This window comes from Schistocerca nitens, chromosome 7 (genome assembly GCF_023898315.1).
Source record: "Schistocerca nitens isolate TAMUIC-IGC-003100 chromosome 7, iqSchNite1.1, whole genome shotgun sequence".
Lineage (NCBI taxonomy): Eukaryota > Metazoa > Arthropoda > Insecta > Orthoptera > Acrididae > Schistocerca > Schistocerca nitens.
Genome location: NC_064620.1, coordinates 260,023,111 through 260,042,817, shown reverse-complemented (window position 1 = coordinate 260,042,817; position 19,707 = coordinate 260,023,111). Strand labels below are relative to the sequence as shown.

Genomic DNA, 19,707 nt, shown 5'->3' with positions numbered 1-19,707 from the left:
AAGTATAAAACTGTGAATTTGAGTAATAAATGGAGCTTTGTAAAACTAGGTGTGCAATTAGATGAAATCTACTTAATGTGGTTCTAGAAGAATATTTACCCGTATTGTATCAGTTGCACACCCTTCCAGATATATGGAAATGAAAAATTTCTGTGGTTTACTGTTTGTTTAATACACAGCTGGTTATTTCTTAAACACAGTTTTAATGTGCAGTAATTAGTAACCTTGAGCTTGTTCTCGGCGAGGTCGAGCTCGGTGAGCGTGGCTTCGAGTCCGGCGAAAGCGTATTCGGAGATCTTCTCGACGACGTTGCCCTTGAGGTTGAGCTTGACGAGCGACAGGCCGTAGAAGGAGTAGCTGGTGAGGTCGGCCACCTCGTTGGCCTCGAGGTCGAGCGCGCGCAGGCGCGTCAGCCCGGACAGCGCCTTCTGCGGCACCTGCGCCAGCCGGCCGGAGATGACGCTCAGCGACTCCAGAGAGGCGCGCACCGCCGCCAGCGCGTCCTCGCCGATGTCGCGCAGCGCCGACTGCGAGATCTGCAGGTGCCGCACCGACGTGCCCGCCGGGAACAGCTCCGCCGTCAGCTGCAAGGCAGACGCACAGCGCGCTGTGTTCTCACTACATCAGCCACACCACCGGCTCACGATTAACTGCATAATAACTACAGACGCTATTAAGCTAATAACTAGCGAACCCGGCATAGTTTCGCTATTCTTAAATGTGTATGAGAAATGAGTATACCCTAATCTCTTTCTATTCCATCTCTATGTAAATTTCCTCTCACACCCTCCTCACCACCACCACCCTATTTGACACCTCTTTCCCCTTTCTATGACCTCGCGACTTTTTTCAACGTTTTTGCAAATCAGATTCCATAGACTAAATCTAATCATAACATCTCTGTTTCCTGAGTAACTCGACAATTACTTAACGGTTTCCGTTCGGACGTTCAAACTGCACGATAGGCAGCGAAGCACGATGGAAATTATTATGCGCTGTAAGATTTGGATTAGCAACGAAGCCCACGTTCACCAGCATTGGTCCGTCAATAAGCAAAATTGGCGCATTTGGAGGACTGAGAATCCGCATTTCGTGATCGAGAAGTATCTTCACATTCAACGGGTAACTATGTGATGTGCAGTGTCCAGTCCCGGAATAATTGGTGCCGTATTCCTTGATGGCACGATGACTACCGAGTGGGACGTGAAAATTTTGGAAAACGATTTCATCCCCATAATCCAAAGTGACCCTGATTTAGACAAGATGTGGTTCATGCAAGTCCGAGTTCGACCCAATCGAAGGAGGAAGATGTTTGATGTCCTGGAGGAACACTTTGTGGAATGCATCATGACTCTGGGGTACCCAGAGACCACTGTCATGGTCCTCGATTGGCCCCCATATTCTCCGGATCTGAACACATGCGACTCCTTTTTGTGGGACTATATTAAAGACAAGATGTACAGCAATAAACTCAAAACCATCGCTGAGCTGAAAACAGTCGTTTAGGAGGTTATCGACAGCATCGATGTTCTGACACTACAGCGAATCATGCACAATTTCGGTATTCGTCTCCACCCCATCATGATTTATGATGGCAGGCATATCGAAGATGTCACAACCTAAATCCGAATACCTGTGGTGACGTTTACATGTTGCATGAAGTGTGTGCACCCCGTGGTTTGTAACTAATTTATGGATTCTTCATTTAGTTCAATAATTTTCACCCTGTATGTAGCCAATGTCCATCCGAACGTTTGCTAGAGTAAGAAGTAGAAATTTGAAGTAAATCGGTCGAGAAGTTCTCGAGATTTTTCGTAATAACGTTTCCCTATTACGTATTATACATACACTCCTGGAAATTGAAATAAGAACACCGTGAATTCATTGTCCCAGGAAGGGGAAACTTTATTGACACATTCCTGGGGTCAGATACATCACATGATCACACTGACAGAACCACAGGCACATAGACACAGGCAACAGAGCATGCACAATGTCGGCACTAGTACAGTGTATATCCACCTTTCGCAGCAATGCAGGCTGCTATTCTCCCATGGAGACGATCGTAGAGATGCTGGATGTAGTCCTGTGGAACGGCTTGCCATGCCATTTCCACCTGGCGCCTCAGTTGGACCAGCGTTCGTGCTGGACGTGCAGACCGCGTGAGACGACGCTTCATCCAGTCCCAAACATGCTCAATGGGGGACAGATCCGGAGATCTTGCTGGCCAGGGTAGTTGACTTACACCTTCTAGAGCACGTTGGGTGGCACGGGATACATGCGGACGTGCATTGTCCTGTTGGAACAGCAAGTTCCCTTGCCGGTCTAGGAATGGTAGAACGATGGGTTCGATGACGGTTTGGATGTACCGTGCACTATTCAGTGTCCCCTCGACGATCACCAGTGGTGTACGGCCAGTGTAGGAGATCGCTCCCCACACCATGATGCCGGGTGTTGGCCCTGTGTGCCTCGTTCGTATGCAGTCCTGATTGTGGCGCTCACCTGCACGGCGCCAAACACGCAAACGACCATCATTGGCACCAAGGCAGAAGCGACTCTCATCGCTGAAGACGACACGTCTCCATTCGTCCCTCCATTCACGCCTGTCGCGACACCACTGGAGGCGGGCTGCACGATGTTGGGGCGTGAGCGGAAGACGGCCTAACGGTGTGCGGGACCGTAGCCCAGCTTCATGGAGACGGTTGCGAATGGTCCTCGCCGATACCCCAGGAGCAACAGTGTCCCTAATTTGCTGGGAAGTGGCGGTGCGGTCCCCTACGGCACTGCGTAGGATCCTACGGTCTTGGCGTGCATCCGTGCGTCGCTGCGGTCCGGTCCCAGGTCGACGGGCACGTGCACCTTCCGCCGACCACTGGCGACAACATCGATGTACTGTGGAGACCTCACGCCCCACGTGTTGAGCAATTCGGCGGTACGTCCACCCGGCCTCCCGCATGCCCACTATACGCCCTCGCTCAAAGTCCGTCATCTGCACATACGGTTCACGTCCACGCTGTCGCGGCATGCTACCAGTGTTAAAGACTGCGATGGAGCTCCGTATGCCACGGCAAACTGGCTGACACTGACGGCGGCGGTGCACAAATGCTGCGCAGCTAGCGCCATTCGACGGCCAACACCGCGGTTCCTGGTGTGTCCGCTGTGCCGTGCGTGTGATCATTGCTTGTACAGCCCTCTCGCAGTGTCCGGAGCAAGTATGGTGGGTCTGACACACCGGTGTCAATGTGTTCTTTTTTCCATTTCCAGGAGTGTATAATTAATTGTTATACATATTTAAAAAATTATAGTCCATGCTAATTAAAGTTCTAGTAGAGTAAAGCACAAAAATATAAAGTAAATTACTGAACGGTTTCTTACGATTTTTTGTAATAACTTTTCATCTTTATATATTACGTATTTTTTATATACTATATAATTCAAAAATACCCTCTGCCTTTCGGAATATTCATTAAAGTATGAAGTACATCACCCAGTGCCTTTTCGAGATTTTTGGTAGCAGCGTGTTCACTATTTCCATACTAAATATGTCTTTATATATTATTTACATTAAAAAATAAACCTTGTATGTCTGTACGAATGTTCATTAGAGTGTCGTGTAAATATTACATATTACACATATATTTATGTATTATTTCTTTCGTTCAATTCTAAGTTATCGGTGAAGAACTTTCGGAGATTTAAGGTTTTGTATCAAACGAACATTCACGTTTTTAGCCATATAGATTTCATAATGCCACACGTGCTTTGTATTTATTTTCTGAAACGCATCATCAGTGTGTGTTTTATACGGGGGTGAAGCGAAATTCGGGTACTCGGTCGTCACAGCGCGACTCCTCACATGCCAGCGACAAAAAAGTGTCTCTCACAAAATTGAGTCCGGCGAGTACTTCCGGCAGAAAAAGGACGTTAACGAGTGCCAATTGGCAACAACGAAATGTATGGTAACTACCTCTGACACATATTGGGTAACTACGTCTGTCAACATATATTAGATGTGCTGTACACTTGGTGCAGTGGACAGAGTTTTGTGTTAGCATGCAGGAGGTCGAGGGTTCAATCCTGGGTTGGGCAGCATTTTTGTTATTTGCTAATTTCATTCTGACATTTTATACTGCAATATACACCATTTCGTATGTCACATGTACCCTAAATTTACATCATTGTGTAACGCTGAACACAACAAATACGTGGTTAGGCTGATAAGAAATAGACACTAGAAACAATTAACGGGACCATGGTGATAACACATACAAATAGTAACAGAGTTTGGACATTATTCACAAAACAAGTTGCTAGTCCTACTGGCAACATAAGGCCCTAACGAAATGTAATGGACCTGAACGAGGCATCAATAATAGTTGGTACCAATCTATGTGACCTTTAGAGGAGGGTACAATGAAATCACGTTTCGCATTAGTAGATGAAGTGCGAATAAATTCGAGCCCACGCTGTGGAAAGGGCTTCTTTCAAAGCTGACCAATCTTCCACTTGTACGATTGTAGTAGGTAAGCGATGCTCCATACCGTACCACCTGGACTACATTTACCAAATAAAAGACATATGTTTCAATCCAGAATCAAACCCTCAACCTCCTGCTTGCTAACCCAGAACACTATCGACTGCATCAACTGCACACCACATCTAATATATGTTGACAGACGTAGTTACCCAATATGTGTTTACAGTGTTGCCAGACTGCCACTATTTAACGTTCTTTTTCTGCCGGATGTCCTCGCAGGACAAAATTTTGTGACAGACAGTTTTTTATCGCTGGCATGTGAGGAGTCACGCTGCGAAGCCCGAGTGCGGGAATTTCGCTTCACCCTGTGTACTAAACACTGTACGTTCAACTGAGAGTTCTGTCATTTTCCGACATGCTGATATGATAAAAGTCACGGGTACCTAAATGCGTGTATACAGACGGCGGTAGTATCACGTACATGATGTATGGAAGGTCAGTGCATTGGCGGAGTAGTCATTTTACTCAGAGGATTCATGCGAAAAGGTTTTCCAAGTATTATGGCAGTACGAAGGGAATTGACGAACGTCGAACCCTGAATGGTCGGTGGAGCTAGACACATGGGACATTCAATTTCGGAAATAGTTATGGAATTCGATATTCCGACATCCACAATGTCAAGAATGTGCCGAGAATACCACATGTCAGGTTTCACCTCTCAGCATGCGTCTCTTCTTAACGACCGAGAGCAGCGGCGTTTACGTAGAGCTGACAGTGGTAACAGACTTCACTTAACAACCGAGAGCAGCGACGTTTCCCTACAGTTTTCAGTGGTATTAGACAAACAACAGTGCGTGAGATAGCGGCAGAAATCATTGTGGGACGTACGAAGAATTTATCCGTTAGAAACTGCGGCGAAATTTGCGATTAATGCGCTATGGCAGCGCCTCTCCTGGGCTCGTGACCATATAGGTTGGATTCTAGACGACTGGATAACCGTGGCCTGACCAGATGAAGCCCGATTTCATTAGGTAAGAAGTGATAGTAGGGTTAGAGTGTGGCGCTGACCCACGTTGTCAGCAAAGCACTGTGCAAGCTGGTGGTGAGTCCGTAATAGTGTGGGCTAAGTTTACATGAAAAGGACTGAGTCCTCTGGTCCAACTCAACCGATCAATGACTTGGTTATGTTTGTCTACTTGGAAACCATTTTCAGCCATTCGTGGACCTCATGTTGCCAAACAATCATGGGATTTTTATGGATGACAATATGTCACTTCACCTGGCGATAACAGTTGGCAGTTCGTTTGAGGAACATTCTGGACAATTGCAGCGAAAGATTTGGCCACCCAGATCGCCCGACATGGATCCCATCGACCACTGATGAGAGGTAATCAAGCCGGCTGGTGTGGCCGAGCGGTTCTTGGCGCTTCAGTCTGGAATCGAGCGTCCGCTACGGTAACAGGTTCGAATCCTGCCTCGAGCATGGATGTGTGTGATGTCCTTAAGTTATTTTTAAGTAGTTCTAAGTTCTAGGGGACTGATGACCTCAGATGATAAGTCCCATGGTGTTCAGAGCCATTTGAATCATTTAGATGTAATCGAGAGTACAATTCGTGTATACAAACTCTTGTACACGCAACCCTTTCGCAGTTGTGGACGGCTATACAGGCAGCAAGGGTCGGTATTTTTAAAGGGCGACTTCCAACGACATGTTCAGTTCATGCTAAGTCGAATTGCTGCACTGCGTCGGGCAAAAGGAGGCCAAAACGATATTAGGGGGTATCTCATGACTTTTGTCACCTCAGTGTAATTTAAAACAGTGTAGATTGCAAAGTACGTTTAATTACATGATAGTTTTAAGACTTTTAAACAAATCGATGGTCAGTGGCTGAGCATGGAGCAGGAACCGCTGAATGACGTTAGTGAACGATAGTCAACTGTATAATTCATAATTTTCGAACGCAGTATAATTTCCAAAATCGTACTGCATATCGGCGTCAGTGATATGGGTGTGTATTTGAGAGGATTACTCCATTTCTTTTCTTGAGTATTATCGTAACATGTGCAGCTTTCCAGTCCTTACGTACCGATCTTTTGTCCAGCAAGCGGTTGTATATTCGAAGTATGGAGTTCTTTTACCGGCATACTTTGAAATTAATCTAAGTGGTAAACAATCTGGGCCGGAAGATTTGCCTCTGTTAAGTAATTTGAGTAGCTTCGCTACACTGACAGTACCTACTTCTAAGTTATTCATGTTCGCAGCAGTTCTTCATTCGAATTTTGGAACATTTATTTAGTTGCTTTATTGTAGGAGTTTCGGAAAACCTTATTTAGTAACTTCTCTTTAGTGGCATTCCACTTGTAGCATTAACATCGCTATCCCTAGTGAAGGTATTATATCTGGACGCTGGTGTACTTTAAATACGACCAGTTGGTCTGTAGGTTTCGTGCCACACTGCGAGACAGAGTTTCGTTGTAGAGAGCATTGAAAGTATCTTGCATTGAAGTCGACGCTAAATTTCTAGCTTCTGTAGTACTTCACCAATCTTAGCGATTTTGTTTGTTTCTGCTGCAGTGATCTGAGCGGTTTTGTGTCCCATGGTGGATTTCTTCCGCCCGCCTCTTATTAATTTGCTTGGTGTAACACAATTGCTGTCGACACTACTTCTTTGAATATATGCCACATTTGGTCTACATCTACGTATTTAATCCGCCAGTAAAGGAGATTGTATCTTACGAATGCATCAAGCAAATTTTTATCTGTTTTTTCTTTTTTTCTTAAATATATATATTAGGAGTTTATTTTTGGGGGTTGGGTTTTGCTGTATTCACCATCACTACAACACCTTCGTGGTCGTTAAATTTCTTCCACTCTTGCGAAGCTGCTTCAGTGTAATTGCAAAATACGGATTTCTCAAGGCCTTACTCAATGCTCAAACAACTCATAAATAACTAGAAGTAAATCTGGTGAAAAACATATTAATAACTCAATCGCATTAATAAGCCAGTAACACTAAGACGTAATGCCAAATCAACAACTCATTTCTGAAAGTCACATTTGGGGCCGATATTAGGACGCAACGCGAAATCAAAAATGAATTTCTCAAAGGAGCTATACACCATCTAGCGTATGTCAGAAATTCTGCTATGTAGACGATCTAGCCATCGTAATCTAATCTTTTAACTTGGACGCCGAATATCAAATGGAACCTTATAAATGTACCCAGAAACTGTGGATTCAGGAACTTTATATCTTCCTGGCTAAAGCAAGAAAAATCAGCTTCGCAGAGTGGAAGAAATTTCACGACGCAACAGACAGCAAAAACATCCCCACAGGACGCACCAGATTGGGCTATCGTATTCAACTGCTGTGAGAATGTGGCTTCGAATCATAGGCCAATGCGTCTTCAGTTTCTCACAAGAACTGGCCTTCTCATTTGCCTTCATATGAAGGCTGTGCCATGAATACCTCGACTCCGAGATTCCTTTGCTGCCAGAAGTAATTGCCGTGGGCCACTTCATAGTGATGTCATGGGTGACTGTTGATATCGCAGGTTGGAACTACGAATACGCGGGCCACAATGCATTGGGAACCTCTGACAGGAACTGGTGAGATGCCATACCATCCTCACTATGAGGTAGACAAGACACAGACATAACTCACAAGTGACATGCCACAGCGCATAGCATGGGCAAGAAATACCACCAACGGATGTTCCAAATATCGCAACTGATGAGTCGTGGTACACTTTGCTATTCGTCTGTGGCAGTGTACGAATAAGCCGAAACACAATTACTGAGCATCTCACTTGTCATGTTCAGCTACATGGTGGCGCTCTTTACATATGATGCATGTTCAGACGGTTATGGACTGGGACTGTTGAAATGTCTCTCAAGTTTTGTTTACAAGTTATCAATGTAGCAATCTATGGTCCATCACGAATATCTTTTCTTTGTGCACAGCAACCTGCAGAAACCCATCACTTCCGAAGTATTTTTCAAGGGACGAGGAATATACACTACTGGCGATTAAAATTGCTACACCACGAAGATGACGTGCTACAGACGTGAAATTTAGCCGACAGGAGGAAGATGCTGTGATATGCAAATGATTAGCTTTTCAGAGCATCCACACATGGTTGGCGCCGGTGGCGACACCTACAACGTGCTGACATGAGGAAAGTTTCCAACCGATTTCTCATACACAAACAGCAGTTAACCGGCTTTGCCTGGTGAAACGTTGTTGTGATGCCTCTTGTAAGGAGGAGAAATGCGTACAATCACGTTTCTGACTTTGGTAAATGTCGGATTGTAGCCTATCGCGATTGCGGTTTACCGTATCGCGACATTGCTGCTCGCGTTGGTCGAGATCCAATGACTACTAGCAGAATATGGAATCGGTGGGTTCAGGAGGGTAATACGGAACGCCGTTCTGGATCCCAACGGCCTCGTATCACTAGCAGTCGAGATGACAGGCATCTTATCCGCATGGCTGTATCTGATCGTGCATCCACGTCTCGATCCATGAGTCAACAGATGGGGACGTTTGAAAGATAACAACCATCTGGACGAACAGATCGACGACGTTTGGAGCAGCGTGGACTATCAGCTCGGAGACCATGTCTGCGGTTACCCTTGACGCTGCGTCACAGACAGGAGCGCCTGCGATGGTGTACTCAACGACGAACCTCGGAGCACGAATGGCAAAACGTCATTTTTTCGGATGCATTTAGGTTCTGTTTACAGCATCATGCTGGTCGCATCCGTGTTTGGTGAAATCGCGGTGAACACACAATGGAAGTGTGTATTCCTCATCGCCATACTGGTGTATCACCCGGCGTGATGTTATGGGGTGCCATAGGTACATGTCTCGGTCACCTCTTGTTCGCATTGTCGACACTTTGAACAGTGGACGTTACATTTCAGATGTGTTACGAACCGCGGCTCTACCCTTCATTCGATCCCTGCGAAACCCTACGTTTCAGCAGGATAATGCACGACCGCATGTTGCAGGTCCTGTACGGGGCTTTCGGGATACAGTAAATGTTCGACTGCTGCCCTGGCCAGCACATTCTCCGGATCTCTCACCAATTAAACCGTCTGGTTAATTGTGGCCGAGAAACTGGCTCGTCATAGTACGCCAGTCACTACTCTTGATTAACTGTGGTATTGTGGTATCGTGTAGAAGCTGCATTGGCAGCTGTACCTGTACACGCCATCCAAACCCTGTCTGACTCAATGCCCAGGCGTATCAAGGCCGTTATTCCTGCCAGAGGTGGTTGTTCTGGGTACTGATTTCTCAGGATCTATGCATCCAAATTGCGTGTAAACATAATCACATGTCAGTTCTAGTATAAGATACTTGTCTAATGAATACCGGTTTATCATCTGCATTTCTTCTTGGTGTAGCAATTTTAATGGTCAGCAGTGAACATAAAATATGAGGGCACTATGACATGATGCATGATGTACCATATCACAGTATGGGCGATAGATTTTGGTTGGCATTTCATTTGCGAGCGCAGTAACGCAGATTCTGGTCAAGCGCGCCTCGGACGAGCAGCTGTGGGCGTGTCAGCGGTCCGCAAAGGCGACGTGACTGGACGGGGTGACAGCGACTGGGCCATGCTCTCCCGTCAAAATTCAAACGAGGCTGGCGTGATGTCAGTTCCATCGTCAACTAGCACGGAGACTTGATTTGTATTTTAATTCCACAATACACAGGAAGTGTGAATAAATCTGTATTCAGTCAAAAATTTTTGTCTTTTATTAAATTACACGTCGCATTTCGGACCGTGTGGTTTCATCTTCAGGTGCAAATCGTGTAAAACATAACTTATATTTGTTCTCGAGTGAGGTGAAGCGCGCGTTATAAGAAAGCTAGGTATCAATTTTGCATTTCGCGAAACAAGTGCTAAAAAGTAGGTGAAAACAATGAAAAATTTAGCGAACAAACAAGTAAGAACACTTTTAACCTTCTGAGGACAGCATACGCTAGTTAATGCGTTCTGCCGTCGCACATCGCTTAACTCAAGGCGAAAATACGTTTATACGTTTTGAAACAATTCACAGATAAAGTTTAACATGATGAGATCAAAGAAGAATTTTACCACATTGTGTCAGAGATGTGGTCGTAGATCTGAGTTTAATGAGATGTCATATGCAAGGAATAAATTTAAAATAAGTCTTTGAAGTTACTAAAATAACTATGACTGGTGAAGTCTGTCTGCACATCTAACACAGGTTCAGGTTTTAGGATTTTTGAGGGGTGTATTTTGTACTATTCCAACAGATTGAAGGTCTTACCATTTTATTCATTGTCTATTGCTAGCAAATTGTTTTCTAGCATATTACTAAGTGTTTCGTTTGTACTACACGCTGTGCAACAACTGATTCTTCAAAGTGGCCGAGTGTGAGAGTATTTGCTTGTTCTTGGAAAATTCAAATGCCTCTGAGTACTATGGGACTTAACTTCGCTGGTCATCAGTCCCATAGAACTTAGAACTACTTAAACCTAACTAACCTAAGGACATCACACACATCCATGCCCGAGACAAGAGTCGAACCTGCAACTGTAGCGGTCGCACGGTTCCTGACTGTAGCGCCTAGAACCGCCCGGCCACTGCGGTCGGCTTGTTCTTGGAAACGAGTTTTGTAATTTCTGCCTGTTTTCCCACATAATAGGCAGGACACTGGGACGTGATACATTATGCATTGCAATGCTGTCTTTATATTGTGGAGTAGCAAGTGTTCTAACTTATTATTAGTTTAAAATGCAACTGTCAGATTGATTTCTTCGAATAGGTTAACAATGTTTTATGACATGGTGCCTAGATATAAGATGCAGACAAATATCTCAGAAACTCACAAGTAATCATGAAGAGTAACTCAAAGCAGTTTATGGAGAGAGAAACCCTGCAAACAGAATAGACGTGAAACACACAAGTAATCATAAATAATACCCCCAAAGCAGTTTATGATGGGAGGAAAGTAAATAATAAAAATGCCACGACTGTGAAATCTGAATAAAGTAATCTCATACTTTGATCCCAGATCACAAATAATTGCTAATTTATTACAAAAATAATAACATTCACCAGTTGCATTCTTCACTAATAATAAGCTAGGATGCCAGACAGTCGATAACATAAAAACAGATAATCAAAAATGCAACAGCAGTGAAGTGTATGAAGTGTCGCGCACAAGTTGTCCTGAACACTGTCTAGGGAAAACAGGAAGAAATTTCAAAAGCTGTTTCCAAGAACTGACAAATATTTCAGTATCAAACACATTGAAAAAATAGTTATTGCAGAATATGCTAGTAACAAAAAACGTAATCAAAAGGATATAAAACAGTTTGGTAGTGGTGGTGGTGGTGGTGGTGGTGGTGGTTAGTGTTTAACGTCCCGTCGACAACGAGGTCATTAGAGACGGAGCGCAAGCTCGGGTTAGGGAAGGGAATCGGCCGTGCCCTTTCAAAGGAACCATCCCGGCATTTGCCTGAAACGATTTAGGGAAATCACGGAAAACCTAGATCAGGATGGCCGGAGAGGGGATTGAACCGTCGTCCTCCCGAATGCGAGTCCAGTGTGCTAACCACTGCGCCATCTCGCTCGGTGGTTTGGTAGTACTACACAATGAAGCCAATGGTAAGATCCTGAATCACTTACAACATCTGGAAATATATTTATACTCAATCAAAAAACGTTAATCTATTTTAAATGAGAAGATAGACTTCGTTAGCCATAGTTAACAGTTTTAAAGGATAACTTTAAATATATCCGTCACATATGCCAGCTTCTTAATACTCAGATCACGATGTATTTGGCACTATGTGATAAACTTCATTTTTCATCGTATCATGTTTGGCTTGAGGCTATTCTCAAGTGATATACAATGAAGAGCCAAAGAAATTGGTACACCTGCCTAATATCATGTAGAGCGCCCGCGAGCACGCAGAAGTGCCACAACACGACATGGCATGGACTAGACATGCCTGAAATAGTCCTAGAGAGAAATGACCCATCAATCCTGTAGGGCTGTCCATAAATCTGTAAGAGTACGAGGGCTCGGAAACCTCTTCTCAACAGCACGTTGCGACGCATCCGAGATATGCTCAATAATGATCATGCTGGGGGAGTCTGGTGGTCAGCGGAAATGTTTAAACTCAGAAATGTGTTCCTGGATCCACTATATAGCAATTCTTGACGTGTGGGGTGTCGCACTGTTCTGCTGGAATTTTCCATGTCCGTCGCAGTGCACATTGGACATGAATGGATTCAGGCGATCAGACAGGATTCTTACGTACGTGTCACATGCCATACCACAGGTCCCATATCACTCCAACTGCACACACCCCACGCCATTACAGAGTCTACACCATCCTGAATGGTCTCTTGCTGAATGCAGGGCCATGGATTCATGAGGTTGTCTCCATACCCGAACACGTTCATCCGCTGGATACAATTTCAAACGAGAGTCATCCGACCAGGAAACATGTTTCCAGTCATCAACATACCAGTGTCGGTGTTGACGGGTCCAGGTGAGGCGCAAATCTTTGTGTCGTGCAGTCATCAAAGGTAGACGAGTGGACCTTAGGCTCCGAAAGCCCATATCGATGATGTTTCCTTGAATGGTGCGCACGCCGACACTTGTCGATGGCACAGCACCGAAATCTGCAGCAATTTGGGAAAGGTCTGCACTTCAGTAACTTTGAACGATTCCCCCTTCAGTCGTTGTTGGTCCCGTTCTTACGGGATCTTTTTCCGGCTGCAGCGATGTTGGAGATTTGGTGTTTTAGCGGATTCCTGATGTTCACGATACACTCGTGAAATAGTCGTACTGGAAAATCCCCACTTCATCGCTACCTCGGAGATGCTGTGCCGCATCACTCGTGTGCCGACTATACCGCCACGTTCAAACTCGCTTAAATTTTTATTACTTGCCATTATAGGAGCAGTAACCGATCTAGAAACAGCGCCAGACACTTTTAGTCTTATACAGGCTGGCGACCGCAGTGCCGTATTCTGCCTGTCTACATACCTCTGTATTTGAGTACGTATGCGTATACCAGTTTCTTTGGCGCTTCGGTGTATATCAAATTAGCACACATCTCGTACTTTTGCAATATCGTCTCAGAACATGGAACAGAGATCTCTCGGTAGCACGAACGTTTCTAAAATGCCGTATTTGAGTGAAACTTGGCTCACGGCAGCAGAGGGGCTCATTCAGAAATGTCGGTGACAGGTATTTTCTTTTAAATATCTACAAAAGCTACAGAAGCCAACATGACAAATATATTTGTTCTACTTTTGTTGCTAATTATTAGTTGCCAAGTTTAGTACCCAATAAAGTTTGGATTAGCTTGTGTGGTAACATAAACTTTCACTCTGCTAAAAGGACTATTACTTTCGCGGTTCAGCCGTTACGTTTCTGCTCCTAACGAAATAGCGAAAATTGGCTTTTCACGCGACTTTTAAACGTCTTCTTTCTTTCCTCCTATTATCAGTTTAATTTTATAGTCTTTTCTATACATCTCAAATTAATATTTGGATCAAATGAAGTTTAAATTGGGTTTTTAACGATATTACATAAAATACGAACTAATGACAGTGTTACTATTTCATGTGTTACTTATTGACGTTCTTGCTCAGATTTTGTAGCTAGTTGCAATCTTTGAATTTCTTATTTACAAGAGATTTCTCTCCTTTAGAGATTTTTCTGATCTTTTAGAGTAAACTAGATGCACTCTTCTAATCCTTTATTTACAAGCGATTATTCTCTTTTAGTGACTTTTTACGATAATCAATTTTGGTATAGGCATATCTAGTTTTGCTTTTGGATTGCAACTAATATTTTGTTTTATAATTATTCTTTTCTCTACAATATCAAGGGCAGTGGCGAGCTTAATTAGTTTGCCGTTGTTTCATGTAAATTTTTATCGACTGTTGTCGGCGATTGATGCGTAGTCCGTTGCTGTGAGTAATTGCTGGCTATGCCACTCTACTGCCACAGTGACGAATGTAATTTTAGATTTAGACGGTTGCCTAAATTGCACTCGTCTTAGCATTGTCTTGACTCCGATTCTTTTTTTTTTTATATTGACCGAACCGGACAGAGGGTGTAACACCTAAAGCAATCGACAGAACAGAACAGTCACACTAATTTCAGACATGTTGCTTTAGACGCGAAGGGACACAATACATGCTGTTAATTGCTTGAATATAACAGAATGGGCAGTGGAAATCCGATAGTTTAATCGTATACCGTTAATAAAAGTTACCATTACTATGTATGCGGGTTAAGCAACTTCCATTACCACTGCAGCTACAGCTCATGAAAAACACGCCACTACACCCACACTCATACTAAGTGTACATATGACGCTTTGTTCGATCAGTTAAACGAAACTGCAGTGCAGTGTTTAAGAGTACTTCCCCATCCGACAAAGTATTAGGGTATATATTGGAGAATACCAGCCATGCAATATGGTGGTATTAATCATTACAGGAATCTTTACAGCAAGGCAGTACATACACCAGAGTTTGCTGATACAGATATAATGCAATTTCTGCAGAAGAGAACTACAGGTGACCTCAAGTTCCTAACATGTTGCAAAGTGTTAAATACTAGAGTATATTCGATGCCTATACCTTCCACAATCAGTTTTCCTTTATGATATGAAACAGCAGTAACTGTGTTTAATATGTTCAATTCAATGTTCCTTCGGGCAAGCATGCACGTTTGAAATGTTGTGTACGACATTATACAAAACAGTAAGGAGAGGTAGCCTACAGAGTGGTGTGGCAACTGTCGTCGTAGAAAAGCTGGACAGGAGCAGAAGTGACTAGCAAACAAGTTAGCACTGAAAAACTGCACTCGTCCCTAACAGGCCATGAAGGCCCAAAGCTACTGACCGGCCGCCTGTAATCCTCACCTCACAGGCGTCACTGGATGCGGGTATGGAGGGCCATGTGGTCAGCACACCGGTCTCCTGGCCGTTATGTCACTTTCCGGGACCGGAGCTGCTACTCCTCAATCTAGTAGCTCCTTAATTTGCCTCAAAAGGGCTTGCCAACAACGCTCAGCAGACCGGATGGTCACCCACCCAAGTGCTAACCAAGCCCGATAGTGTATAACTTCCTTGATCTGGCGGGAACCGGTTTTACCACTACGGCAAGGCCATTGGCGAAGAAGTTGGCACAATAAACATAAAATTTGCCGAAGTTGTATTTATCCAAGTGAAAAAATGTTTCTTACAAATGATGAAGTCCCACACTCCGAAGAGCATAGGGGACGATGCTGGAGACCCACACCGCTGTACTAGGGAAGGTCCTAGTGGAGGTGGTTTGCCATTGACTTCCTGTGACCGTAATGGGGATGAAGACGACACCACCACACCCAGTCATCTCGAGGCAGGAAAAATCCCTGACGCTGCGGGGAATCGAACACGGGACCCCGTGCGCGGAAAGGAAGGACGCTACCGCAAGACCACGAGCTGCGGACGTACAAACATCCAGCAACAAACAGAATGAAGTTCAAGCAATAGCAACTAGAAAGGGACTTGCTGTATCAAGCATGAACGTAGGGGTTGTAGCGATGAGGCTCCGGAAGCGCAAGAGGGCTGAGTGGCTGGCTGCCACGGACCATCCTGTATCGCGCCGGTAGAGGGCGCTCACAGTCCAGCACTGTTGGCGGCATGGCTCAGCGGGCAGGCACCACTGGCTCCATCCGATCCCACGTGACCGATATCGGCGTCTAACGGAAACGTGAAATTCTGTTAGCAACTGTGAAATGCCGGTCGAGTGATTTCGAAATGTGATATCACACGAGGGAGAACTGCATTGTACTCCTTAATAACTCAGGCGATGCTATTCAGTATTTATTCCCCAGTGCCAGGCAATCGGGTCTCCATAAAAAATGTAATTCCTGGAATTGAATATATGTAACATATGAGTAAATGTTGTGACGCACTGGTGGAGACCTATGGAAGTTTGAGTCTGGACATGATTTGTGCATGGCTAGCCGAAGCGGTTCAGTCAAACGCTGGTGTAATGCGGGAAATCTAGGTTCGAGTATTGGTCAGGCATAAACTATCATTGTAATCACTCCAATATAAATGCCGGTAGAGTGATTTCGAAATGTGATATCACACGAGGGAGAACTGCATTGTACTCCTTAATAACTCAGGCGATGCTATTCAGTATTTATTCCCCAGTGCCAGGCAATCGGGTCTCCATAAAAAATGTAATTCCTGGAATTGAATATATGTAACATATGAGTAAATGTTGTGACGCACTGGTGGAGACCTATGGAAGTTTGAGTCTGGACATGATTTGTGCATGGCTAGCCGAAGCGGTTCAGTCAAACGCTGGTGTAATGCGGGAAATCTAGGTTCGAGTATTGGTCAGGCATAAACTATCATTGTAATCACTCCAATATAAATGCCGGTAGAGTGATTTCGAAATGTGATATCACACGAGGGAGAACTGCATTGTACTCCTTAATAACTCAGGCGATGCTATTCAGTATTTATTCCCCAGTGCCAGGCAATCGGGTCTCCATAAAAAATGTAATTCCTGGAATTGAATATATGTAACATGTGAGTAAATGTTGTGATGCACTGGTGGAGACCTATGGAAGTTTGAGTCTGGACATGATTTGTGCATGGCTAGCCGAAGCGGTTCAGTCAAACGCTGGTGTAATGCGGGAAATCTAGGTTCGAGTATTGGTCAGGCATAAACTATCATTGTAATCACTCCAATATAAATGCCGGTAGAGTGATTTCGAAATGTGATATCACACGAGGGAGAACTGCATTGTACTCCTTAATAACTCAGGCGATGCTATTCAGTATTTATTCCCCAGTGCCAGGCAATCGGGTCTCCATAAAAAATGTAATTCCTGGAATTGAATATATGTAACATATGAGTAAATGTTGTGACGCACTGGTGGAGACCTATGGAAGTTTGAGTCTGGACATGATTTGTGCATGGCTAGCCGAAGCAGTTCAGTCAAACGCTGGTGTAATGCGGGAAATCTAGGTTCGAGTATTGGTCAGGCATAAACTATCATTGTAATCACTCCAATATAAATGCCGGTAGAGTGATTTCGAAATGTGATATCACACGAGGGAGAACTGCATTGTACTCCTTAATAACTCAGGCGATGCTATTCAGTATTTATTCCCCAGTGCCAGGCAATCGGGTCTCCATAAAAAATGTAATTCCTGGAATTGAATATATGTAACATATGAGTAAATGTTGTGACGCACTGGTGGAGACCTATGGAAGTTTGAGTCTGGACATGATTTGTGCATGGCTAGCCGAAGCGGTTCAGTCAAACGCTGGTGTAATGCGGGAAATCTAGGTTCGAGTATTGGTCAGGCATAAACTATCATTGTAATCACTCCAATATAAATGCCGGTAGAGTGATTTCGAAATGTGATATCACACGAGGGAGAACTGCATTGTACTCCTTAATAACTCAGGCGATGCTATTCAGTATTTATTCCCCAGTGCCAGGCAATCGGGTCTCCATAAAAAATGTAATTCCTGGAATTGAATATATGTAACATACGAGTAAATGTTGTGACGCACTGGTGGAGACCTATGGAAGTTTGAGTCTGGACATGATTTGTGCATGGCTAGCCGAAGCGGTTCAGTCAAACGCTGGTGTAATGCGGGAAATCTAGGTTCGAGTATTGGTCAGGCATAAACTATCATTGTAATCACTCCAATATAAATGCCGGTAGAGTGATTTCGAAATGTGATATCACACGAGGGAGAACTGCATTGTACTCCTTAATAACTCAGGCGATGCTATTCAGTATTTATTCCCCAGTGCCAGGCAATCGGGTCTCCATAAAAAATGTAATTCCTGGAATTGAATATATGTAACATGTGAGTAAATGTTGTGACGCACTGGTGGAGACCTATGGAAGTTTGAGTCTGGACATGATTTGTGCATGGCTAGCCGAAGCGGTTCAGTCAAACGCTGGTGTAATGCGGGAAATCTAGGTTCGAGTATTGGTCAGGCATAAACTATCATTGTAATCACTCCAATATAAATGCCGGTAGAGTGATTTCGAAATGTGATATCACACGAGGGAGAACTGCATTGTACTCCTTAATAACTCAGGCGATGCTATTCAGTATTTATTCCCCAGTGCCAGGCAATCGGGTCTCCATAAAAAATGTAATTCCTGGAATTGAATATATGTAACATATGAGTAAATGTTGTGACGCACTGGTGGAGACCTATGGAAGTTTGAGTCTGGACATGATTTGTGCATGGCTAGCCGAAGCGGTTCAGTCAAACGCTGGTGTAATGCGGGAAATCTAGGTTCGAGTATTGGTCAGGCATAAACTATCATTGTAATCACTCCAATATAAATGCCGGTAGAGTGATTTCGAAATGTGATATCACACGAGGGAGAACTGCATTGTACTCCTTAATAACTCAGGCGATGCTATTCAGTATTTATTCCCCAGTGCCAGGCAATCGGGTCTCCATAAAAAATGTAATTCCTGGAATTGAATATATGTAACATATGAGTAAATGTTGTGACGCACTGGTGGAGACCTATGGAAGTTTGAGTCTGGACATGATTTGTGCATGGCTAGCCGAAGCGGTTCAGTCAAACGCTGGTGTAATGCGGGAAATCTAGGTTCGAGTATTGGTCAGGCATAAACTATCATTGTAATCACTCCAATATGAATGCCGGTAGAGTGATTTCGAAATGTGATATCACACGAGGGAGAACTGCATTGTACTCCTTAATAACTCAGGCGATGCTATTCAGTATTTATTCCCCAGTGCCAGGCAATCGGGTCTCCATAAAAAATGTAATTCCTGGAATTGAATATATGTAACATATGAGTAAATGTTGTGACGCACTGGTGGAGACCTATGGAAGTTTGAGTCTGGACATGATTTGTGCATGGCTAGCCGAAGCGGTTCAGTCAAACGCTGGTGTAATGCGGGAAATCTAGGTTCGAGTATTGGTCAGGCATAAACTATCATTGTAATCACTCCAATATAAATGCCGGTAGAGTGATTTCGAAATGTGATATCACACGAGGGAGAACTGCATTGTACTCCTTAATAACTCAGGCGATGCTATTCAGTATTTATTCCCCAGTGCCAGGCAATCGGGTCTCCATAAAAAATGTAATTCCTGGAATTGAATATATGTAACATGTGAGTAAATGTTGTGACGCACTGGTGGA

At 44.1% G+C, this 19,707-nt stretch overlaps 1 protein-coding gene across 1 annotated transcript in view; it reads right to left on the bottom strand.

Moving 5' to 3' along the window:
* Positions 1 to 19,707, bottom strand: part of LOC126195565 (protein artichoke) — a 209,601-nt gene that overhangs the window by 171,820 nt on the left and 18,074 nt on the right. The window contains exon 3 of the mRNA XM_049934189.1: positions 225 to 584. Coding sequence (XP_049790146.1) covers positions 225 to 584 — 360 coding nt within the window. The remainder of the gene's footprint in view (positions 1 to 224; positions 585 to 19,707) is intronic.